This window comes from Stegostoma tigrinum, chromosome 1 (genome assembly GCF_030684315.1).
Source record: "Stegostoma tigrinum isolate sSteTig4 chromosome 1, sSteTig4.hap1, whole genome shotgun sequence".
NCBI classification, from domain to species: domain Eukaryota; kingdom Metazoa; phylum Chordata; class Chondrichthyes; order Orectolobiformes; family Stegostomatidae; genus Stegostoma; species Stegostoma tigrinum.
The window spans coordinates 176,080,404-176,107,226 of NC_081354.1; the positions used below are offsets into that span (position 1 = coordinate 176,080,404).

The window sequence follows — 26,823 nt, forward strand, 5'->3', positions numbered from 1 at the left end:
CCTGTCATACCGATCTCAAGCCCATATAACCTACACTATTCCACGTACGTCCATATGCTTATCCAATAACGACTTAAATGTACCTAAAGTTGGCGAATATACTACCGCTGCAGGCAAAGTGTTCCATTCCCTTACTACTCTCTGAGTAAAGAAACTACCTCTGACATCTGTCCTATATATTTCAACCCTCAATTTAAAGCTATGCCCCCTCGTGCTTGCCGTCACCATCCTACGAAAAAGGGTCACCCTATCCACCCTATCTAACCCTCTGATTATTTTATGTGTTTCAATTAAGTCACCTCTCAGCCTTCTCTCGAACGAAAACAGCCTCAAGTCCCTCAGCCTTTCCTCGTACGACCTTCCCTCCATACCAGGCAACATCCTGGTAAATCTCCTCTGCACCCTTTCCGAAGCTTCCACATCCTTCTTATAATGTGGTGACCAGAACTGTACGCAATACTCCAAGTGTGGCCGCACCAGAGTTTTGTACAGCTGCAGCATAACCTCTTGGTTCCGGAACTCGATCCCTCTATTAATAAAAGCTAAAATACTGTATGCCTTCTTAACAGCCCTGTCAACCAGGGTGGCAACTTTCAAGGATCTGTGTACATGGACACCGAGATCTCTCTGCTCATCTACACTACTAAGAATCTTACCATTAGCCCAGTACTTTGCCTTCTGGTTACTCTTACCAAAGTGCATCACCTTACACTTGTCTGCATTAAACTCCATTTGCCACCTCTCAGCCCAGCTCTGCAGCTTATCTATGTCTCTCTGCAACCTACTGCATCCTTCGTCACTACCCACAACTCCACCGACCTTAGTGTCATCTGCAAATTTCCCAACCCATCCTTCTACGCCCTCATCCAGGTCATTTATAAAAATGACAAACAGCAGTGGACCCAATACCGACCCTTGCGGTACACCACTAGTAACTGGTCTCCAGGATGAACATTTCCCATCAACTACCACCCTCTGTCTTCTTTCAGCAAGTCAATTTCCGATCCAAACTGCTATATCACCCACAATTCCATTCCTCCACATTTTGTACAATAGCCTATTGTGGGGAACCTTATCGAACGCCTTGCTGAAATCCATATACACCACATCAACCAGTTTACTCTCATCTACCTGTTTGGTCACCTTCTCAAAGAACTCAATAAGGTTTGCGAGGCACGACCTTCCCTTCACAAAACTGTGCTGACTATCCCTAATCAATTTATTCTTTTCTAGATGATTATAAATCCTATCCCTTATAACCTTTTCCAACACTTTACCAACAACTGAGGTAAGGCTCAGTGGTCTATAATTACCAGGGTTGTCTCTACTCCCCTTCTTGAATAGGGGAACTACATTTGCTATCCTCCAGTCATCTGGCAATATTCCTGTAGACAATGACGAGTCAAAGATCAATGCCAAAGGCTTGGCAATCTCCTCCCTGGCTTCCCAGAGGATCCTAGGATAAATCCCATCCAGCCAAGGGGACTTATCTATCTTCACCCTCTGTAGGATTTCTAATACCTCTTCCTTGTGAACCTCAATCCCACCCTGTCTAGCAGCCTGTATCTCAGTATTCTCCTTGACAACATTGTCGTTTTCTAGAGTGAATACTGTTGAAAAATATTCATTTAGTGCTTCCCCTATCTCCTCTGACTCCACACACAACTTCCTACTATTGTCCTTGATTGGCCCTAATCTTACTTTCGTCATTCTTTTATTCCTTAAATACCTATAGAAAGCCTCAGGGTTTACCCTGATCCTATCTGCCAACAACTTCTCATGTCTCCTCCTGGCTCTTCTGAGCTCTCTCTTTAGGTCTTTCCTGGCTACCTCGTAGCCCTCAAGTACCCTGAGCCTTCACATCTCATCCTTCTTCTTCCTCTTGACCAGAGATTCCACCTCCTTCGTAAACCACGGCTCCCGCGCTCTACAGCTTCCTCCCTGCCTGATAGGTACATACTTATCTAGGACACACAGGAGCTTTTCCTTGAATAAGATCCACATTTCTAATGTGCCCATCCCCTGCAGTTTCCTTCCCCATCCTATGCTCCCTAAATCTTGCCTAATCTCATCATAATTGCCTTTCCCCCAGCTATAACTCTTGCCCAGTGGTATACACCTATCTCTTTCTATCACTAAAGTAAACATAACAGAACTGTGATCGCTATCACAAAGTGCTCACCTACTTCCAAATCTAACACCTGGCCAGGCTCATTACCCAGTACCAAATCTAATGTGGCTTCGCCCCTTGTCAGCCTGTCTACATACTGTGTCAGGAAGCCCTCCTGCACACACTGGACAAAAACAGACCCATCTATAGTACTCGAACTATAGTGCTCCCAGTCAATATTTGGAAAGTTGAAGTCCTCCATCACAACTATCCTGTCTCTCTCACTCCTATCAAGAATCATCTTTGCCATCCTTTCCTCTACATCTCTGGAACTATTCGGAGGCCTATAGAAAGCTCCCAACAAGGTGACCTCTCCTTTCCTGTTTCTAACCTCAGTCCATACTACCTCAGTTGACGAGTCCCCAAACATCCTTTCTGCAACTGTAATACTGTCCTGGACCAACAATGCCACACCTCCCCCTCTTTTGCCATGTTCTCTGTTCTTACTGAAACATCTAAATCCCGGAACCTGCAACAACCATTCCTGTCCCTGCTCTATCCATGTCTCCGAAATGGCCACAACATCGAAATCCCAGGTACTAACCCATGATGCAAGTTCACCCACCTTATTCCGGACGCTCCTGGCATTGAAGTAGACACACTTCAAACCAACTTCTTGCTTGCCGGTGTCATCTTGCGTCCCTGAAACTTTATTTCAGACCACCCTACTCTCAACCTTTTCTATACTCGAACTACAATTTTGTTTCCCATTCCCCCTACCGAATTAATTTAAACCCACCCGAATAGCCATAGCGAATTTCCCCACCAGGATATCAGTACCCCTCTGGTTCAGGTGAAGACCATCTTGCTTGTAGAGGTCCCACCTACCCCAAAAAGAGCCCCAATTATCCAAGAATCCAAAACGCTCCCTCCTGCACCATCCCTGTCGCCATGTGTTCAACTCCTCTCTCTCCCTATTCCTCGCCTCACTAGCACGCGGCACGGTTATCTGCTAGCCAGCTAATCTTTTATTTCTGTCAATATGCCACCCCTCTATACCATGAACATTTATTTTATTCAGCAGATTTTGACATGGCACCTTATCAAATCTCTTTTGGAATCTAAGTACATTGCATCCTCAAGTTCCCCTTTATCTATAACATGTTACTTCTTCAAAGCGTTCCAACAAATTTAATAAGCACAATTTTCTTTTTACAATGCTGCATTGATTCTGCAAGAATATCTTCTTTATTCTAAATACCCTACCAAAGCATATTTAATAATTGTTCTTACATTTTCCCAATGACAGCAGTCATTTCCTTCCCTAAAGAAAATTAGTGAACCAGATGGGCATCTCTGCCAATTGACAATGGTTTCATGGATACTGTTAGACTCCTAATTTCAAGCATTTATTGAATTCAAACTTTACCATCAGCTGGGGCAAGTTTCAAAACTGGTTTCCTCCCTTTTTTGAATAAAAAGGTTACATTTACAATCTTTCAATCCAACTGGACCTTGCTGAAATTATGGAGGTTTTAAAAATCAAAATAAATGTATCAACTATCCTCACTGGCCATATCAGACTTGTCAGCCGATAGCTCCAACCAATTTGTTCCGTACCACTTCTCTAGTGATTGTGATTTTCTTTAAATTTCCCCCCCACCACTTGCATATTTTCCTGATTTACAGCCATATTTAGAATGTTACTTGTATCCTCTGCAGCAACCACCTTGCAAAATACATGTTTAATTCATTTGCCATCTCCTAATCTATTAATTCCCCCAATTGCTTTCTGTAGAATAATATGCTCGCTTTGTTAACTTTGCTTTTTTCAAACACCTATGAAAACTCTTTCCTGTCCGTTTTTATGTTTTATCTAGTTTTCTCTGGTAATTTTATTTTTACCACCTCATTATCATTTGGTCTTTGCTGCTTTTGACATCGTGTCCAGTCTTCTGGCTCATGTGTGTGTGCAATTGTATACTTTATCTTCAGTGAAGTAGTGCCATTGAGAAACTCAGATGGTTTATATATATTATAGAGAGAGAGAGAGAGAGCACGAGAAAGAGGGAGTCAAATTCAAATAACCAGCATTTATATAACCTCTAATATAATACAATATCGCAGCAATGGGATGAATTACTGCTTTTCATATCAAGGTAGCACTTGACTGAGTGCGGTACCAAAGGAGTCCAGTGAATTGACCTGTATAGAAATCTAGGAGAAAACCTTCCACCAGTTGTAGTCATACTGAGCACAAAGAAAGATCATTGTACAGATCGAATAAAATCATTTCCATCGCAGGACATTATACCAAGGGTTGCTCAAAGTAGTGTCCTAAGCTCAAAATTGACAGCTGATTGGTCAGTGCCCTTCCCTCCATCATGAGGTCAGAAGCTTTAGTGATGATTGCAGTGTGCAGTTCATTTGCAATTCTATTAATAATGATGTAGTCTGTAATCACGTGTAACGAGCCTGGACTACATCCAGCCTTGGGCCAATTGACTGCAATATTCAAACCACACTACTATCTGCAGTCAATGGCCATCTTCCACAAGGAAGCCACTTTTCCCTCTGACATTGAATGAGATGACCATCATCAAAGTTCCACCACTTGGAAGCTATCATTGGCCTGGCCACATCCATAATGTCTCTATAAGAGTTGAACACAAGCTGTGTGTTCTTTGTCAAGTGGCTTCCCCAAAGAATCTCCACTAAGTGCACAAGGCACAAGTCAGGAGTGAGAATGGAATACTCCCCACCTGCCTGGATGATTGCAACCCCAACAACACTCAAGAAGCTCAACATCACCCAAAATAGAACATCTACCAGTTAACACTTTGCCAACTCCTCAAACATCCACTTTCTCTGTACCTGTGCAATATATTTCATTAAAATGGAGGATGAAGTATAAAGGTAGCCAAGTCTTACTGCAACCGTACAGGGTATTTGTGAGTTGCACCTGGAATATTATGTACATTTTTGATTTCCTTACATAAGGAATGATATATTTAGATGGAAAGTAGCTCAAAGAGTGTTCACTAACTCTAAACCCATCACTGATTCCTGAAATAATGCAGTTACCACATGAGGAAAGATTGAACAGTTTAGGTCTATACTCACTGAAATAAAAATGTATGAGAGATGATCTTTCTGAAATATACGTGAGTTGAAGTAGGGTTGGGGGGGTGACTGGGCTGCTGTGAGGCTGCATTCCCTTCATGGGGAGAGTCTAGAACAAGGGGATACAGATACGGAGTCGCCTACTTAAGACAAGATGAAAAGGTTCATTAGTCTTTGGAATTCTCTTCTCCAGATACTAGAGTTGATTTATTATTATCGTCACATATACCTAGGTACAGTGAAAAGTTTTGTTTTCCGTCATACCACACAAACATCATAGGATGACAGAACAGAGAGGGGAATATAAAGTTACAGCTGCAAAGAAAATGCACAAAAAGCAAGATCAATATTAGATTTGAAATTTGAGGTCCATTCAGAAATCTAATAACAGCTGGGAAGAAGTTGTTCTTGAATCTGTTGGTACGTGTGTTTCAGATTTGTATCTTTTGCCTGACTGAAGAGGTTGGAAGAGATTATAACTAGGATGGGAGGTACCTTTGATGATGTTGGTTGCCTTTCTGAAGCAGCAAGAAGTATACATGGAATCAATGAATGTGAAGTTAGCAATGATGATGGACTGGGCTGTGTTCACAACTCTGTCATTTCTTATGGTCCTGGTCACAGCAGATGCTGTACCAGGCGGTAATGCACCCAGATAAGATGCTTTCTATGGCACATCTGTAAATGTTGGTGAGAGTCCTTATGGATGTGTCAAATTTCTGACTGGAATATTGACTCTGTACACAGCTAAATTAGAATCATTTCTAATTTATAAGAAATTCAAGGGTTAGGGAGGCTGGAAATAAAGTGATGTTAATACTACAATCTGATCAGCCAAAGGTCTTATTGAATGGTGGAACAGGTTCAATGGGCTGAATGGCCTGCTCCCATTTCTTCTGTGCTAACATTGAGAGATCTCAAGGCATTGTAGGACTAATGGAAATGACAGCATTGTGCTAAAACAGAGGGTTGGATACTCATTGATACATTCGGATACTGATGCATTCTTTTATTTCTTAATGGTGTATAATTTATTTCCTGAAATTGGACAAAAGATTTGAGATAATTCAGCTGTACACCAGACCATGCATTTCTGAGTCAAAAATAAATGGTTCAGAAGCCTTCAGGGTGAACTGGTAACAAAGAACTTTAATACAAATATATTAAATGTTCATACACTATAGTTCACACAGTGAGATTTTGAGATATTGAATGCTGAGTGCAAAATCACTTAGGTCGGGTTCTGTGTTATTTGAACTCAAATTTTCCAAGTGCAGGAATTTATTGAAAAAAAAGGAACTCCTAGTCTAAAGAAAAGACAATGATGTGTCCAACATCCTTTCAGTTCCATTACACAATGATAAAGGATTTGCTGAAATAATGCATGTGATTGATTGACACCCAAAGCAAGCATGAAATGAGAAAATTTCAGCAGTGTAGAACTTTGGAACTATAGGTTCACAATCAATTGATTCCTTGCAAGCTATCCTCAGCAGACATGATAATGTAGGAAGGGCACACAGTGCTTCTCTCTCTCACCTTCTGAATTTGCATTTGGACAATTATCTACTGCTCCAGATACTGACATGCACAAAATCACTGGGAACTGAGGACACTGAAATGTCAGTTCAGAGCATGTTGTCGATTAAAGCAGAAGGGAAATATGAGTAAAGAGCCTTAGGGGAGGGATTTAATGAACTATAATAGGCTGGGAAATTAAAGTACTATCAGAAACCAGCTCAACAGATGCACTTTGATTGCAACGTGAAGATGTTGGCCTATCCCTTGCCAGAAATTGGGACATCATGTGAAACATCGTGACAACATATAGCGCCTTTAATGTTATGAATCACTCCAGGATACTTCAGGGATAACAAGCAACAACAGCTGAAGCCAAGTCACACAAAGTGCAACAAAACAGATAACCAAACACTCGGCCAGACAGAGACAATGAGGCAAAGGCGCCTAGGGAAAGAGCTCATAGCCAACGTCATGACACCAAAGCAAAGTATGATGAATAAAAAAGACTCTGAGTTCATTATAGTCATCTCAGTCTCCCAAAGGCCAAGAAAGGTGTTCAAGGTATGAGGCTGTAAGGAGTTATATATTAAACTGTCCACTTAATTCCAAGGTGAAAGAGATTTGGACTTTCAAAGATATCCAATTTACACTTCCACCTAAATACAAAAAGACCTGAATTGTCTGGGGAATGGCAATCAATCAGGAGCGTGATGGAACATTCCTAACTTGCATGGATGGGTGCAACTCAAAAAACACTCAAGAAGCTTGACACAGTCCAGGACAAAGCAGCCCACTTGACTGACATCACCTCCACAAGCATCTATTCCCTCTGCCATAACAAGGTGTAGAGCTGGATGAAGACAGCAGGCCAAGCAGCATCATAGGAGCAGGAAAGCTGATGTTTCGGGCCTAGACCTTTCATGAAGATGCTGCTTGGCCTGCTGTCTTCATCCAGCTCTACACCTTGTTGCGTCAGATTCTCCAGTATCTGCAGTTCCTATTATCTCTGATACAATTTTATTCCCACTGCCACTGATTGACTGCTCCACTACTCAACAGCAGCAGTGTGCACTATTTACAAGATGCACTGCAGAAATGAAGGTTGAAAGCACCAAGTATGAGAAATCAGTAGGCGCGGAAGCTGAGGACATCAACAGTGAAGGTATCTCAGGTTTTAACATGCCCTTGCACTTGGATGGGCAATACTGAATGGGAATTTTGAATGAAAGGTGGAAGAAGATGGAGTGCTCAAAGAGAAGAAAATGGCACTGGCACAAAGAGAGTTTGGGGGGGGGATGTGATTTGGTGCTAAGATCTGCACTGCCACAGCAATGATTGTGCAGAACAAGTGGCAGATTGCTCTATTCAGGTGAGAAAGCTGCAGTTAGAGAGAAGGAGTCATCAGCTGTCAGCCAGGCGATGCCAAGGTGTCAAAGCAATCATCCATAATAAGTTTGTGGAGAGAAAAGACATCATTCAAGAGTGAAGAGGCATCTAGAGGGAGATGGAGACAGCTAAACCGCTGAGTAAGTCTACAGGGCTAGTACTGAAACATGCAGTGAGTTGGGCATTGAAGAAAACTGTTGAGATGTAGCCTACAATGGAAGAGGTGTTGTAAGTGGGATGGATTGTGTTTACGGAGGCTCAATGAGTCTTTTCCAAGGTGCTGAGAGAGACAGAGAGAGAAGATAACGACTTGTCCAGGAGAAAAATCAGGTTCACAGAAAAGTAGGAAGATTGAAGAGTGCTGAAGGGGAAAAATGGCAAACTACAGAAAAGGAAACACAATGCAGCTAGTAGCTCAAGGAAACCCTTCCAGAACTGAACCAGACTCTGTGGACAGTCAGGTCGGATGGCCTATTGAGAAAATAACAACTAGGAAGGGATTGGCCCAGACTGTCAGCATCCTGTAGCTCTGTCATATATTGCCTGGAAGTTTTCTGTGATTGACAAACTCAACGTGTCAGTCAGCATCAATAACGAACTCCCCGAGGACAAGGGAAATAAGACGGAGTACCATCAGGAACAAACAAGCAGGGAAGAAGCTGAGCTGACAAATACATTAAGTTAGTTCATCCGAACCCAATCTCGTGCCAACAGCAGGTCAAGTGAGATTTTGGAACAATGTGGGGATTTGGACAGGACACTCTAAACACACCCATGCAGAACTAGGGGATGTGTCCTTCCACTATCGAGGTATCAAACGTAAATTTGGTGAAACCAAGGACTGACTTGATCTGGGAAGGTATTCATGTTTTTCTAAATGCATTAATTTCCTCAATCGTTTGGTAGAGAATCTTTTCCCAGTCGTCCCCTATCTTCATTGCCGTACACCTTGTATCCATGGTCTCCAAAGCACGGATTTCAGGTGGAATCTCCGGAGTTAGTCCAGCTTTCAGCACAGCCTCTGGAAACTTAGCAGCAGCGGCAGTTGCTAGGCAACATCTCGGAATGCTAGGTACAGAGAGACGGAAAGCATTAGGGTTTAGGTTGTTCTACTGATTTATTTCTGGACAGTGCCAACAAAAGGAAAAGAAAGATAAAGACATTGCAGAATGACACTCCCAAAGGCCAATGTCAAATTACCGCTTAGTCCTCACACCCCAAAATATAGCAGCTTTTGATGTTTGCTTTTTGCCATGTCCCCAAACCCACCCCACGCATGGCACCCATAAACACTCACCACCCTCATTATGCACACGGCTCCTTCCGTCCTAGTTGGATGAGACATCAAGAAAAGATGCAGGTCTGCTTCTTCGGCCAAATACTAGTGTTGAATGATGGAACTGGTTTGAAGGGCTGAATGGCCTACGCCTGCTCCCATTTCCTATGCTCTTATATTACAAGAACAATAGAAAATCTTCACTGCTTGCCAACAGTGCTCCCTGAACTCACATCTGCAAAAGTGACCAACTAGACTGACAATGGGTCAGGTACAAGACATTCAGCCTCTGAAACCAATCCTAACTCCTAATTGTATCAAACTTTACCTAAAGCTCACTTCCCTTTACCGTCCTTGGTTCTGTAACTTTTACCTACCAAAAATCTCCTAATTTCGGTTCTGAAATTTTCAACTGACAAAGTATTGGGCCTCAATCTGCTGTAATCATGACAGTTTCTTAAGGGAGAGAGTATTAGATTTCCTGTGTCTGAAGAACTGCTTCCTAATATTGAGCCCAAATGGCGTGGTCCTTGCATTAACACGGCTTTCATACTGACTCTCCCCACACATGATGAAAATGTTTCTCTCATACTTTCCCGATTGAATCCTTCCATCATCTCACCTAGATTCCATTGTTATCTCCGGAAGTTTTCTGTGTGAAAATTTTTTATTCATTCATGGGATGGGGGCATCACTGGTCAGGCCAGCATTTATTGCTCAAGGGGCAGTTTAGTGTCAACCACGTTGCTGTGGGTCTGGATCATGTGTATGCCACTTTCCTTCCCTAAAGGACACTGGTGAACCAGATGAGTCTTTTTCCTGACGATCGGCAATGCTGTTCATTAGACTCCTAATTCCAGATTTTTATTGAATTCAAATTCCACCATCTGCCGTAGTGGGCTTTGAACTCAGGTCCCCAGAACATTACCAGGGTCTCTGGATTGATAATCAGCAATGATACCCACTAGGCCATCATTTTCCTGTTAAGTTATGCTAAGCACTTAGAGATTTCTTCTAGTTGTAATAAGCTGTGATGTGAAATTAAGTTATTTTTCTTTCAATAAATAGTTATTACAAACACAATCCTTGGATCCACCTTTGGGATGTAAATGTTCAGCTTTGTTGGTGGAATACACCCTGTTCTGTGCTCTTAACAGCTTCCACACATTTGGTGCTACCATGCAAGTTAGATTGTTGAATGAGGGAAAGTTTGACCAACAGGTTAATCTCATTACCTCCTGGTGTCCAGGCCCAATTCTTGATAATGGTATGCGACAGCAACAGCAGAGTGAGGGCAAAGCAAATACTCATTTTCCTTCCAACAACGCAGCATTGTTGCAATCACGCTGTCATCATTCACGGTGCATGAAGCAAATGTTTGCGCCAGCTGCAAGGGAACAAGAGTGGCACCAGGTTAAAGGTCATCTCAGCGACCCAACAATCATCATAGCAACATCGAACCTCCCTCATTCCAACGCAGCAAATGTCTCATCTGGTACAGTGCCAAGTCACCGAGCCTTTTCTTGGAGTGGGCGAGGTATTGGTGTAAAATGGGGTTTGCCCAGGGGCCTGGCAGGTCCATCACTCATTAAGGATCGAGAGCACGTTGACCTTGATGACAAGACCCCTTGGGTGCAGAAGCTTCTAACTTTGTGCGGATACTGCTACATTGTTGCTGGCTGCATAGAATCTCTAGAGAGTGGAATGGGGCCATTCGACCCATCGAGTCTGCAGCATCCCTCCAGAGAGCATTCCACCCAGACCCAGACGTTATCCCTGTAATCTGTATTCACCATGGCTAATCCACTAAACCCACACATCACTGGCCACTGTGTGCAATTTATCATGGCCAATCCACCTAACTTGCATATCTTATACATCCTGAAATATCCGATGGGGTAGATCCTCATGGCTCCCTGACTCTCTGCTACATCTCCATGAAGAATCATACCAAGAAGATTTCAGTGTTCAATGTTAACATGCCGATACTGAGTGAAAACTTCCTGCTGGGTCTCAACATTTCACAAGCAGTGAGGAGCAAACCAGATTTGTCAACGCAAGCTGGAATTCCAGCAAAACACGCTGTTTCACCAAACAAAATCGGAAGTCAAAATCCTCACAGCTGATCCTGGTAACTAATGTACTGGATAAATCTCAGTCCAACATTAACACAGGTGCTTCTGAAGGTAAAAACATAAAATAAAGAGTTGAAAGACCAGTGACCCTTGCTGTATTACACTTACATTGCATAATGGACCCAAAACTGTGAAAGATGCTAGCTCTGAATCTGAACTGAAATTTACGTTGAAACTAGTGCATAAATTCTACCTCAATTATTACAAGTACATTAATGAAAGAGCCATGAATCACTCATTATCTTAGTAACAAATTATGTGGTCGACATTACTTTGCTATCTCCAGAGATCTTCCCCGCCACAGCCCCACCAACAGCCTCCAACCTTATAGACTCCCAACCACGGATAGCTCGCTTCCCAAAAATCCACAAACCAGGCTGCCTCTGTAGACAGGATCAGCCTGTTCCTGCCCCACTTGTCGCACTTCTGCCCTCACACATTTCCTCCTACCTTGACTCTATCCTCTCTCCACTTGTCCAGGCCCTGTCCACTTACATCTGTGATTCTTCTGATGCCTACCACTATACTGACAATTTCCAGCTCCCTGAGCCTAACTTCTCCCTCTTCACCATGGATGTCCAATCCCTCTATACCTCCATTTCCCACCAGGATGGTCTGAGAGGCATGAACAATCCTCATATACCACCACTCTCATCTCCGCCACTTGGCTGAACTTGTTCTCTCACTGAACAATATTTCCTTCAATTCATCTCATTGCTGCCAAGTTGCTATGATGTTTTCCCAGCCACGATCAGTTCTGAGGAAGGGTCACCAGACCCGAAACATTAACTCTGTTTTCTCCTTCACGGATGCTGCCAGACCTGCTCAGCTTAGAACATAGGACATAGAACATTACAGTGCAGCACAGGCCCTTCGGCCCTCGATGTTGCACCAACTTGTGAAACCACACTGAAGCCCATCTAACCGACACTATTCCATTATCATCCATATGTTTATCCAATAACCATTTAATTGCCCTTAAACTTGGCGAGTCTACTACTGTTGCAGGCAGGGAATTCCACGCCCTTACTACTCTCTGAATAAAGAACCTACCTCTGATATCTGTCCTATATTTGTTACCCCTCAATTTAAAGCTATGTCTCTTCGTGCTGGCCATCATCATCTGAGGAAAAAGGCTCTCACTGTCCACCCTATCTAATCCTCTGATCATCTTGTATGTCTCTATTAAGTCACCTATTAACCTTCTTCTCTCTAACAACAACAGCCTCAAGTCCCTCAACCTTTCCTCATAAGACCTTCCCTCCAGACCAGGCAACATCTGGTAAATCTCCTCTGCACTCTTTCCAATGCTTACACATCCTTCCTATAATGCAGCGGCCAGAACTGTACGCAATGCTTCAAGTGTGGCCACACCAGAGTTTTGGACAGCTGCAACATGACTTCACGGCTCCGAAATTTAATCCCTCTATCAATAAAACCTAACACACTGTACACCTTCTTAACAACCCTATCAACCTGGTGGCAACTTTCATCTATGCACGTGGACACCGAGATCTCTCTGCTCATCCAACTGCCAAGAATCTAACCATTAGCCCAATACACTGTATTCCTGTCACTCTTTCCAAAGTGAATCACCTCACACTTTTCTGCATTAAACTCCATTTGCCAACTCTCAGCCCAGCTCTGCAGCTTATCTATGTCCCTCTGTAACCTTCATCATCCTTCCGCACTATCCATAACTCCACCGACTTTAGTGTCATCCACAAATTTACTAACCCATCCTTCTACACCCTCATCCAGGTCATTTATAAAAATGACCAACAGCAGTGGCCCCAAAACAGATCCTTGAGGTACATCACTGGTAACTGAACTCCAGGGTGAACATTTCCCATCAACCACCACTCTGTCATCTTACAGCTAGCCAATTTCTGATCCAAAATGCTAAACCACCCTCAATCCAATGACTCCGTATTTTATGCAATAGCCTACAGTGGGGAACCTTATCAAAAGCTTTACTGAAATTCATATACACCACATCAACTGCTTTACATGCATCTACCTGTTAGGTCCCTTCTCAAAGAACTCAATAAGGTTTGAGAGGCATGAACTACCCTTCACAAAACCGCGTTGACTATCCCTAATCAAATTATTCCTTTCTGGATGATTATAACTCCTGTCTCTTATAATCCTCTCCAACACTTTGTCCATAACCGAAGTAAGGCTCACTGGTCTATAATTACAGCGTTGTCCCTCCTCCCCTTCTTGAACAAGGGGACAACATCTGCTATCCTCCAGTCTTCTGGCACTATTCCTTGAGACAATGATGACATAAAGATCAAAGCCAAAGCTTCCGCAATCTCCTCCCTAGCGTCCCAGAAAATCCTACGATAAATCCCCTCTGGCCCAGGGGACTTATCTATTTTCACACTTTCCAGAATTGCTAACACCCCCTCCTTATGAGCCTCAATCCCGTCTAGTCTACTAGCCTGTATCTCAGTATTTTCCTCCACAACATTGTATTTTTCCTGTGTGAATACTGACAAAAAAAAATTCATTTAGCACCTTTCATATCTCTTTGGACTCCATGCACAACTTCCCACTACTGTCCTTGACTGGCCCTAATCTTACTCTAGTTGTTCTTTTATACCTATAGAAAGCTTTAGGGTTTTCCTTGATCCTACCTGCCAAATACTTCTCATGTCCCCTCCTGTTTCTGCTTAGTTCTCTCTTTAGGTCCTTTCTGGCTAACTTGTAACTCTCAAGTGCCCTAACTGAGCCTTCATGCCTCATCAGCATTTTCCAGCAACTTTGTTTTCGTTCCTGATTTACAGCATCCACGGTTCTTTTGGTTTTTCTTTTCTCAGTACATCGACAACTGTTTCGGCGCCACTTCATGCTCCCATCAGGACTTTGTAAGATTTGTTCATTTCGCCTCCAATTTCCACCAATCGACAACCTTCACTTCGTCCATTTCCAAAATTTCTTTCTTTCCTTGACCTCTCTGTCTCCATTTCGGGGAAGTGAGTGTCCACTGCCATCCACTACAAAGCCGCTGGCTCCCATAGCTACCTTCACTACAGCTATTCACTCCCCATGTCCAGCAGGGACTCCATCCATTCTCCTAGTTCCTTCACCTACATTGCATCTGTTTGGACAATGCCACTTCCAAAACAGGGCTGCTGACGTGGCTTCCTTCGTCGATAACCCTGGTTTCCCAAACACTGTACTTGACAGGGCCCTCAACTGCATCCAACCTATCACCCATGTCTCCACCCTTGCCCCCTTCCCATCCCTCACAACAGTTCTCACTTTTCAGCCCATCAGCCTCCGCATTCTCCACCATTGAGACAACTCCAGCAGAATGCCACCACCAAAGACATCTTCCCCTCACTCCCTCTGCATCTCACAGGGATTGTTCCCTCCGGAACAACCTAGTCCATTCCTTGATCACTAAAACTACTCCAATCCTGTGTATTGTTTTTGCTGCGCCCAATGTGGTTTACTGTACATCGGAGGAAACATACATGGACTGAGTGACCGCTTTGTGGAACACCTCCGGTCGGTCCACAATTTGTTTTCCTTTATTCATTCTCAGGATGAGGGCGTCACTGGCCAGGCAGAGTTTATTGCCCATCCCTAATTGCCCGGAGGGTAGTTAAGCGTCAATCACATTGCTGTGGGTCTGGAGTCACATGTAGGCCAGGCCAGGCAAGGATGGCAGCTTCCTTCCCTAAAGGACATTAGTGAACCTGATGGGTTTTTCCAACAATCAACAATGAATTCATGATCATCATTAGATTCTTAATTCCAGATATTTTATTGAATTCAAATTCCGCCATTTGCCATGGCTGGATTGGAACCTGGGTCCCCAAAACTTTATCTGGGTCTCTGGATTAACAGTCCAGCCATAATACCATTGCCTCTCCACATGACCCTAACTCTCCCGTAGCCGGTCATTTTAACACAGCATCCTCCACACATATGCATTTGTCTGTCTTCCTTCAGTGCCAGCTGAAGGAACAACATCTCAGCTTTAGACTCGGCACTGGCACTCGGCCCCTTCGCTCCACTCCGCCCCACCCCGGGACTCGGACCCCCCCTTGCCCCACCCCGCACCGCCAGGCCCCCTTGCCCCGCCCTGGGACTCGAGGCCCCTATGCTCCGACTCGGCACTGGCTTGTTCTCCCATGGGACATGGTCCGCTTGCTCCACTCCTCAACTCCACTCTCCAGGAAGGGTCAGGGAGGGGTGGGTGGCAGGGAGAAAGGAAAGAAAAGCCACACACAGGAGAAAACAAAACAGAAGAGGGAATGGTGAGCAGAGGAGTTCCAACTGGAGCGTCCTACTATGCCTCCAACTTGCTAACTGTTGAATGGTTGTATTGTTTAAAAATAGCCCATTTAGGAGCACTTAAATAGAATAATAAATGACTATTACTGCGGAACAAACTGTTTGGACCTGACAAGTTAATTTTACAGGTGTGGATTCTCACTCCTACAGATGCAGGTGAATGGTGTAGCATCAGCTTGAAAGAAAAATCTGTTTGCATTTTCCATTTGACTATTTTTTTCTTCCCCCTCTATTTCACAGTCATCATTTTACCTTCTATGCATCATTAAAAACAAATTTACATTCCTGCTGTACATTTCCTCGTTTGGTCTTTCTGCATCTCAGTACTTGAATGATTAGGTGTGACATGTCTCACTGTTGTCTGCCCCATCCATATGTGCATCACATCTATTACAAGGCACTATATGGAGATGATTGGAAATCTCCTCCGACAAGGCCATGTACAGTCAGAGGGCAGTTAGCAGTGAGGTGAGTGACCAGCACCAGTCCTTGGTTACTGAGAGCAAATCTGCACCAATACTAATCAATTATCAAACAACAGAAGTGCTGACCTTTGTGGACAAGACTTCTGGCATGTTAGCTTTGCCCACTTTCTGGAATTCCTCCATCAGCGTTTTGATCAAGGTACTATCCTTGTCCGACAACAACCAAAATATTCTCTCCATGTTATAGGGTTCCTACAGAAATAAGAAAAAGTTCACTCATGTCGTGAGCTGGGAGTCCCATTACCTTGGAATCAGAGGCTGGTGGACACAAGTCCCAATCCAGGACTCGAGTATAAACATTAAGGCTGATGTGTCACTGCCAAATAGGTGTTGCACTGTTAACATTGGCATCTTTTGAATCAGACATTAAACGGAGATGATCCCTGCTCCTCTGATGTTGGCGAAGATTCAACAGGATTAGTTTTAAGAAGATCAAGATAGATATTCCTAGTATCCTGATCAAAAATGTAATCTCAAATCAAAATCCCAAAAGTAGATTATCTTGTAGCATTTTGCTCTTTGTGGGAGCTAGCTTGTATGCAAATTAACTGGAAGCTAATTAGTAAATTAGCTCAATACAACGGTAAAGAATTCAAAGATGCTGGATTAGTTGTGAAATGCTTTGGGACATTGTGGAAGACCCTGTGTAAATATAATCTTTCATTCCTTTTCACTACCTCTTGCCTGACTGAGCAGGAGCCCCTCAGTTCTCATAGCCTTTACTGATCAGTGCATTGAATATAGGAGCTAGGAGGATATGTTGTGGCTGTACTGGACATCGTTTAGGCCGTTTTTGGAATACTGCATTCAGTTCTGATCTCCCTGCTACAGGAAGGATGTTGTGAAACTTGAAAGGATTTAGAAAATATTTGCAAGGTTGGAGGGTTTGAGCTATAGAGAAAAAAAAGAGTCTGAATAGGCTGGCGTTATTTTCTCTGGAGCGTCAGAGACCGAGAGGTGACTTTATAGAGGTTTACAAAATAGTCATGATCATTTCCCCAGTGTGGGGAACATTAAAAATAAAGGGCATAGGTTTAAGGTGATAGCGGAAACATATAAAAGTGTCCTAAAGTGAGAACATTTCCACACAGAGGGTGAAACGTGTGTGGACAGAGCTGCCAGAGGAAGTGGTGGAGGCTGGTACAATTACAATATTTAAAAGGCATCTGGATCTGTGCATGAATAGTAAGGGTTTAGAGGGATCTGGGACAAATGCAGGCAAATGGGACAAGTTGGACCAATAGGTATGATTCTGTGCTGTACAACTCTGACTCTAAAGAGGTGAAGCTTGTGAGGTTGGGATTTCAGCTACTTGGAAGCTTTCTGTCATCCAGTCACCCACTGCCTCTACTGAGCTGGCTATGACCCCAAGGTTGAAAGATGGGTTCACATGTGTCTGTAGGATACCAAAGTAATTGTGCACCTTTCGGACAGATTTTTTTCATTTATTCATTAATAGGTTGAGGATGCTGCTGGTTAGGCAGCATTTATTGCCCATCTCCAATTGCCCAGAGGGCAGTTAAGAGTCAACTACATTGCTGTGAGTCTGGAGTCACATGTAGGCCAGAGCGGGTGGGGATGGCAGTTTCCTTCCCTAAAGGACATTAGTGAACCAAATGGATTTTTCCAACAATCAACAATGGATTCATGTTCATCATTAGACTCTTAATTCCAAGTTTTTCTTTGTTGGGTTCAAATTCTACCATCCTCCATGGTGGGATTCAAACTGAGGACCCCAGAAGTTTACCTAGGTCTCTGGATTATCAGTCTAGCGGTAATACCAGAGGCCACCAACTTTCCAATGATCGTTAACAAACAGCTGCATACCTGGATGTCAATGGATGGTGCCAAGGAAGCTTTAATTGATTCAGCCAAGGAGAAGTCACCGTTCTGAATGGTTCTGTGTATGATGTCATTTTCATTGACCACTGCAACTAATCGAATTGGGAGACCCATCATCTGAGCGATACTTCCAGCTGAGAAAGACAGCGATGGAATTGAATGAGATAAACTGCATACAATTAAATCACAGAAATTTAGGGGAACATAGAAAATGCATGGCAACCTCAGAAAATCATCATACCTGTGAAAACCTGGTTTCCCGTGAAAACCTGGTTTCCTGTAATCCATACAAGCTCGGCATGCAACAATCTGAATGGCATGTCATATTTAGACAGATGAACAAAGATTAGGAGCTTGATAATTGCGGGATGGCCATGCACGAGTACAGGAAGAGTTCAAATGGCTCATCCTGTGCTAGCTTTTTGCTGGAGCAATCCCAATCTTATCCTACAATGCCTGCAAAAATGCCTCTGAGTCAGCTGGTGGTGAGTTCAAGTCCCACTCCTGAACAATTGAGGCACAAGTCAAGTCCCTGAAGACTGGGATCAACTCAGAATCAAGCAAAGGAATATTCAAAAGATAATAAAGTCAGAGAAAATAAATTACAAGAGCAAACTCATGAGAAATGTCAAAACTGAATATAAGAGCTTCTTTAGGATCAATGCTGGGACTTGCAGCTGTCTACAATATATCTTAATGGCTTGGAGGAAGGAAGTGAATTTACTGTCGCCAAAATTTTCAGGCAACACAAAGCTGGTGGAAAAGCAGATTGTGAGAGGGATACAAACAGTTTAGAGTAATATTGTTAGGTTAAGTAAGTGGGCAAAACATTGGCAAATGGAGTGTAATGTATGAAAGTACATATTGTTCATCTTGGAAAGGAAAGCCAAAGAACATAATATTATTTAGATGGAGAAAAGTTGTAAAGGGCTGGAGGGCATTTGTGCATGAAACTCAGAAAGCTGGCACACAGGTACAGCAGGTATTCAGGAGGGCAGTCCTGATGGAGGGTCTCCTCTATTGCTCCTCTGATGCTGCCTGACCTGCTGTATTCCTCAGCTCCACACTTTGAGGCTAATGAAATGTTAGCCCTTATTTCAAGGGGGTTGGGCTAAAACAGTAGGGAAGTATAAGAAGTGAAAGTATACAAGAAGGGAGGAGGTGATGGCCGAGAGGTACTATCACTGGAGTGTTAATCCAGAGACCCAGATAACATTCTGGGGCTGCAGGTTCAAATCCCATTATAGCAGACGGTGGAATTTAAATTCAATAAAATGTCTGGAATTAAGTGTCTAATGATGACCATGAATCCACTGTCAATTGTTGGGAGAAAGAAAAAAACCAATCTGATTCATTAATGTCCTTCAGGGAAGGAAACTGCCATCCTTACCTGGTCTGGCCTATATGTGACTCCAGACTCACAGCAATGTAGTTGATTCACTCTAGAAAACGACAATGTTGTCGAGGAGAATACTGAGATACAGGCTACCAGACTAGGTGGGATTGAGGTTCACGAGGAAGAGGTATTACAAATCCTACAGTGGGTGAAGATAGATAAGTCCCCTGGGCTGGATGGGATTTATCCTAGGATCCTCTGGGAAGCCAGGGAGGAGATTGCCGAGCCTTTGGCACGGATCTTTAACTCGTCATTGTCTACAGGAATAGTGCCAGACGACTGGAGGATAGCAAATGTGGTTCCCCTGTTCAAGAAGGGGAGTAGAGACAACCCTGGTAATTATAGACCAGTGAGCCTTACCTCAGTTGGTGGTAAAGTATTGGAAAAGGTTATAAGGGATAGGATTTATAATCATCTAGAAAAGAATAAATTGCTTAGGGATAGTCAGCACATTTTGTGAAGGGAAGGTCATGCCTCACAAACCTTACTGAGATCTTTGAGAAGGTGACCAAACAGGTAGAGGAGAGTAAACCGGTTGATGTGGTGTATATGGATTTCAGCAAGGCGTTCGATAAGGTTCCCCACAATAGGCTATTGTACAAAATGCAGAGGAATGGGATTGTGGGAGATATAGCAGTTTGGATTGGAAATTGGCTTGCTGAAAGAAGACAGAGGGTGGTAGTTGATGGGAAATGTTCATCCTGGAGACCAGTTACGAATGGTGTACTGCAAGGGTCGGTGTTGGGTCCACTGCTGTTTGTCATTTTTATAAATGACCTGGATGAGGGCGTAGAAGGATTTGTTAGTAAATTTGCAGACGACACTAAGGTCGATGGAGTTGTGGATAGTGACGAAGGATGCTGTAGGTTGCAGAGAGACATAGATAAGCTGCAGAGCTGGGCTGAGAGGTGGCAAATGGAGTTTAATGCAGACAAGTGTGAGGTGATGCACTTTGGTAGGAGTAACCGGAAGGCAAAGTACAGGGCTAATGGTAAGATTCTTAGTAGCATACATGAGCAGAGACATCTCGGTGTCCATGTACACAGATCCTTCAAAGTTGCCACCCAGGTTGGCAGGGCTGTTAAGAAGGCATGCAGTGTTTCAGCTTTTATTAATAGAGGGATCGAGCTCCGGAACCAAGAGGTTATGGTGAAGCTGTACAAAACTCTGGTGCGGCCGCACTTGGAGTATTGTGTACAGTTCTGGTCACCACATTATAAGAAGGATGTGGAAGCTTTGGAAAGGGTGCAGAGGAGATTTACTAGGATGTTGCCTGGTATGGAGGGAAGTTCTTACGAGGAAAGGCTGAGGGACCTGAGGCTGTTTTCATTAGAGAGAAGAAGGTTGAGAGGTGACTTAATTGAGATATATAAAATAATCAGAGGGGTGGATAGGGAGACTCTTTTTCGTAGGATGGTGACGGCGAGCACGAAGGGGCATAGCTTTAAATTGAGGGGTGAAAGATATAGGACAGATGTCATTTCTTTACTCAAAGAGTAGTAAGGGAATGGAACGCTTTGCCTGCAACGGTGGTATATTCGCCAACTTTAGGTACATTTAAGTCGTCATTGGATAAGCATATGACGTACACGGAATAGTGTAGGTTAGATGGGCTTCAGATCGGTATGACAGGTCGGCACAACAGCGAGGGCCGAAGGGCCTGTACTGTGCTGTAACGTTCTATGTTCTATATTCTATGATTCTGGGCAATTAAGGATGGGCAATAAATGCTACCTAGCCAGTGATGCCCTCATCCCATGAATGAATGTGAAAAGTCTTACTACAGCAGTACAAGGTGCTGGTGAGACCACATCTGGAGGGCTATTAGCAGTTTTAGTCCCCTTATTTAAGGAAAAATATCATTTCATTACAGGCAAATCAGATTCACTGGGATGAACCCTGGCATGGAGGCATTGTCTTATGAGCAAAAGCTAAACAGGTTGGGACTCTACTGGAGTTTAGAAAAATGAGAAGTGATCTCAGTGAAACATACAGGATTCTTAAGGGGTTTGACAGGGTAAATGCTGAGAAGATGTTCCCCCTTATGAGAGAATGCAGGACTAGAGGAGCATAGTGTCACAATTAAGGGACGTCAACTTAAGACTGAGATGAGGAGGAATATCTCCCATCAGAGGGTTGAGAGTTTTTGGAATTCGTTGGGGCAGATCCTTGTGTATATTGAAGGCTGAGACAAATAGGTTCTTGATCAGTCAGGGAATCAAGTGTTGCAGGGCGAGGGCAAAAAATTGGACATGAGGAATGTCAGATCAACCATGATCCTATGGACTGGCAGAGCAGGCTCAAGGGGCAAAATGGTCTACTGCTGTTTCTATTTGCTTTGGTGTTATCGTCAGAAACCTGAGCATTTATTCCATGCCGATCTTGCCAGAATTGTACTGTAGGAGAGCCGCACTGTCAGAGGCTGCCCCATTCAGCGGGGGAATTTAAACTGAGGCACTGTCTGCTTTCACAGGTGGGTTGGTGGGAGAGGAATAGTATCATGTTAAAGGCTGTCACTATAGAGAGTGAACCAGAGGTGCCGTGTAAGGCAGGATATTCTGTCCTGTACTTACCGGTGATGTTGCCTGCTGCTCCTGTTGGTACAATTACCTCCACCAAAGGAAGGGGAATGTTCTGCATTGAAGGGCTACACTGGAAGTAAGCGTAGAAATAGTGCGCAATCTGCACCATGACACGGGCCCAGTTGATGGAGTTCAAGCTCATTATGTTGTATTTCTTCACAAACTCAGTGTCAGCAAAAACATTCCGGATTGGCTCATCCAACTCATCACTTGTGCCATCAACTAAATAAAAAGCACAGGGCAGATCAAAGAAAACAGAAATGTACAGAAGTTACAACCAAGTGCTTTGTAATAAAGAACTTGCGTATTGCTAAGAGACACATTTTGTCGAAGTGTTTCATTTTGCACTCATCAGGACAATTTGCAAGAATACCAATTTTCAGGGGAAAAAAAAAACCAACATTTATATTGTATGAGAGGAAGGTGCTGATTGTTTGGCAAGTGGACTCCCAATCAGCACTCTTCTTTCATGCAATATAATCATGCTTTCCCCTTAAATTGGTATTCTTGTTAATTGTCCTGATGAACTCAAGATGAAAGGTTTTGACAAAAAATCTATCCTTTTTTTCAGCTGTGCACATAAGTTACAACGTGGAAACATGACATGCAGTACCAGCAGAGAGACGTAAAATAATACCCATCCAGTCGAAGATACTTTCATCCACCTTATCGAATCTCATCTGTAATGGTGACATACTTCCTGCCTCAGCCATTTACCAGTGCTGAACAGAATGACTGACATATAGAACATAGAACAGCACAGCGCAGTATAGGCCCTTCAGCTCACGATGTAGTGCTGAACTTTTACCCTGAACCTAAGGCCTACCTAACCTCTACCCCTATCATCCAAATGCCTATCTAATAGCTGCTTAAATGCCCCTAATGAGGCTGACTCCACTACCCTCTCCGCCCAATGTATTCCATGCCCCGACCACTCTCTGAGTAAAGAACCTACCTCTGACGTCTCCCCTATATCTAAACCCACTTGCTTTAAAACTATGCCCCCTCGTAATAGCTACCTCCACCCTAGGAAAAAGTTTCTGGCTGTCCACTATCTATACCTCTGATCATTTTGTGCACCTCTATCAAGTCATCTCTCATCCTTCGTCGTTCTAAAGAGAAAAGCCCTAGCTCTCTCAACCTTTCCTCATAAGACCTTCCCTCCATTCCAGGCAACATCCTGGTAAATCTCCTCTGCACCTTTTCTAATGCATCCACATCTTTCCTGTAACGAGGCGACCAGAACTGGACACAATACTCCAGATGTGGCCGAACCAAGCTTTTGCATAGCTGGAGCATAGCTTCACGGCTCTTGAACTCAATCTCTCTATTAATGGAAGCTAACACACCGCAACTTTCCCCCCACGGTGATCGAGAACGCCCTTGACCGCGTCTCCCGCATTTCCCGCGACACATCCCTCACACCCCGCCCCCGCCACAACCGCCCCAAGAGGATCCCCCTCGTTCTCACACACCACCCTACCAACCTCCGGATACAACGCATTATCCTCCGACACTTCCGCCATTTACAATCCGACCCCACCACCCAAGACATTTTTCCATCCCCTCCCCTGTCTGCTTTCCGGAGAGACCACTCTCTCCGTGACTCCCTTGTTCGCTCCACACTGCCCTCCAACCCCACCACACCCGGCACCTTCCCCTGCAACCGCAGGAAATGCTACACTTGTCCCCACACCTCCTCCCTCACCCCCATCCCAGGCCCCAAGATGACATTCCACATCAAGCAGAGGTTCACCTGCACATCTGCCAATGTGGTATACTGCATCCACTGTACCCGGTGCGGCTTCCTCTACATTGGGGAAACCAAGCGGAGGCTTGGGGACCGCTTTGCAGAACACCTCCGCTCAGTTCGCAAAAAACAACTGCACCTCCCAGTCGCAAACCATTTCCACTCCCCCTCCCATTCTCTTGATGACATGTCCATCATGGGCCTCCTGCACTGCCACAATGATGCCACCCGAAGGTTGCAGGAACAGCAACTCATATTCCGCCTGGGAACCCTGCAGCCATATGGTATCAATGTGGACTTCACCAGTTTCAAAATCTCCCCTTCCCCTACTGCATCCCTCAACCAGCCCAGTTCATCCCCTCCCCCCACTGCACCACACAACCAGCCCAGCTCTTCCCCCCCACCCACTGCATCCCAAAACCAGTCCAACCTGTCTCTGCCTCCCTAACCGGTTCTTCCTCTCACCCATCCCTTCCTCCCACCCCAAGCCGCACCCCCCGCTACCTACTAACCTCATCCCACCTCCTTGACCTGTCCATCTTCCATGGACTGACCTATCCCCTCCCTACCTCCCCACCTACACTCTCTCCACCTATCTTCTTTACTCTCCATCTTCGGTCCGCCTCCCCCTCTCTCCCTATTTATTCCAGTTCCCTCCCCCCATCCCCCTCTCTGATGAAGGGTCTAGGCCCGAAACGTCAGCTTTTGTGCTCCTGAGATGCTGCTTGGCCTGCTGTGTTCATCCAGCCTCACATTTTATTATCTTGGAATCTCCAGCATCTGCAGTTCCCATTATCTCTGACACCATATGCCTGCTTGACTACTTTAACCACCTGAGTGGCAGCGTTCAGGGAACTGTGAACATGAACCCCAAGATCCCTCTGCTCCTCCACACTGCCAAGAATCTTTCAGTTAACCCTGTATTCTGCTTTCAAATTTGTCCTTCCAAAAATAATCACCTCTGACATTTCAGGGTTAAACTCCATCTGCCACTTCTTAGCCTAGTTTTGCATCCTATCAATGTCCCTTTGTAACAGAGAACGGCCTTCTGCACTGTCCACAACGCGACCTGCCTTCATATCCCCCAGAACTCACTAATCCACCCTTCCACTCCTTCATCCAAATCATTTATAAAAATCACAAACAGAAAAGGACCCAGAACAGATGCTTGTAGTACACCACTCATAACAACACCATGCTGAATATTTTCCATCGACTACTACCCTTTATCTTCTAATGTCATCCAATCTGCTACATTTCCCCCTATCCCACTGTAAAACTATTTACATCATTGTTGCAGTCTACACTATCATTTTTAACTGCCCATTGAACAACAAATTAATATTTAGCATCGTCGTGCTTAGGTATGATACTGAATTTGTTGCGGCATGGAAACCCAGAGTTAAGAAAGTCAGCTGCCTCCATTGTATTTTACCCAAGGGTATTTGCAGCTGAGTAAAATCGCTACTAACTGTTAAACAAAGGAATTAAAAATAAAGTTTCAACGCAGCTTACAGCTTTACTTTCCACCCATCGCAGAGCATTTCATCAAATACTACTTTCTGTTCAAAAACAAGTCAAATCAGCCCAACTGTTCTGTTCTGCCCATGAGCCTTCTCCCATCCATCCTCTGTCACACGCCCATCTCTTCCTTCCACACATGGTCACCCAGAGAAAATTGCAAAACCTCACAAACAGACCAATTGTGTGGTGTAATTAGTCAGTGTTTCCAACAAAAGGAAAATGAATCAACTCCTGCTTTTAATGACTCACATGTTAGACCATCGCAGGTAAATGCAGGAGCAGGTCTGCGCTGTTACTGCGTCGCAACAGAGACTGAATCAGCAAAACGTAAAGTGTGGGGGAGAAGTGGGTAGATTCAGGTTTGTAATAGCAAGTGTGTTCATTTCCCACTGCACTGGATTTTGTTTCAACTGAAGTTCACCACACCATAATCCAAACTCTTCATGGACACTGGTTGCCTCATCTCACTGCTGTTTTAATAAAGTGTGAAGCTGGATGAACACAGCAGGCCAAGCAGCATCTCAGGAGCACAAAAGCTGACGTTTCGGGCCTAGACCCTTCATCAGAGAGGGGGATGGGGTGAGGGTTCTGGAATAAATAGGGAGAGAGGGGGAGGCAGACCGAAGATGGAGAGAAAAGAAGATAGGTGGAGAGGAGAGTATAGGTGGGGAGGTAGGGAGGGGATAAGTCAGTCCAGGGAAGACGGACAGGTCAAGGAGGTGGGATGAGGTTAGTAGGTAGGAGATGGAGGTGCGGCTTGAGGTGGGAGGAAGGGATGGGTGAGAGGAAGAACAGGTTAGGGAGGCAGAGACAGGTTGGACTGGTTTTGGGATGCAGTGGGTGGGGGGGAAGAGCTGGGCTGGTTGTGTGGTGCAGTGGGGGAAGGGGACGAACTGGGCTGGTTTAGGGATGCAGTGGGGGAAGGGGATATTTTGAAGCTGGTGAAGTCCACATTGATACCATTGGGCTGCAGGGTTCCCAAGCGGAATATGAGTTGCTGTTCCTGCAACTTTCGGGTGGCATCATTGTGGCACTGCAGGAGGCCCATGATGGACATGTCATCTAAAGAATGGGAGGGGGAGTGGAAATGGTTCGCGACTGGGAGGTGCAGTTGTTTATTGTGAACCGAGCGGAGGTTTTCTGCAAAGTGGTCCCCAAGCCTCCGCTTGACTTCCCCAATGTAGAGGCAGCCATACCAGGTACAATGGATACAGTATACCACATTGGCAGATGTGCAGGTGAACCTCTGCTTAATACGGAAAGTCATCTTGGGGCCTGGGATGGGGGTGAGGAAGGATGTGGGGGGGCAAGTGTAGCATTTCCTCCAATTGCAGGAGAAGGTGCCGGGTGTGGTGGGGTTGGAGGGCAGTGTGGAGCGAGAA

At 44.4% G+C, this 26,823-nt stretch overlaps 1 protein-coding gene across 2 annotated transcripts in view; it reads right to left on the minus strand.

Annotated features, from left to right (window-relative positions):
- Nucleotides 1-5,887: 5,887 nt before the first annotated feature.
- thnsl2 (threonine synthase-like 2) overlaps nt 5,888-26,823 on the minus strand; it is a 39,695-nt gene continuing 18,759 nt past the window's right edge. Inside the window, exons 5-9 of one of the 2 annotated variants that reach the window (XM_059650349.1) lie at nt 22,159-22,389; nt 18,175-18,323; nt 16,414-16,539; nt 10,652-10,803; nt 5,889-9,208 (exon numbers count right to left, since the gene is read on the minus strand). In XM_059650349.1, the coding sequence (XP_059506332.1) occupies nt 9,004-9,208; nt 10,652-10,803; nt 16,414-16,539; nt 18,175-18,323; nt 22,159-22,389 (863 nt within the window). In that variant the 3' untranslated portion in view covers nt 5,889-9,003. Of the gene's footprint in view, nt 9,209-10,651; nt 10,804-16,413; nt 16,540-18,174; nt 18,324-22,158; nt 22,390-26,823 lie in introns of both variants that reach the window. The other variant, XM_059650351.1, reaches the window with a different exon arrangement.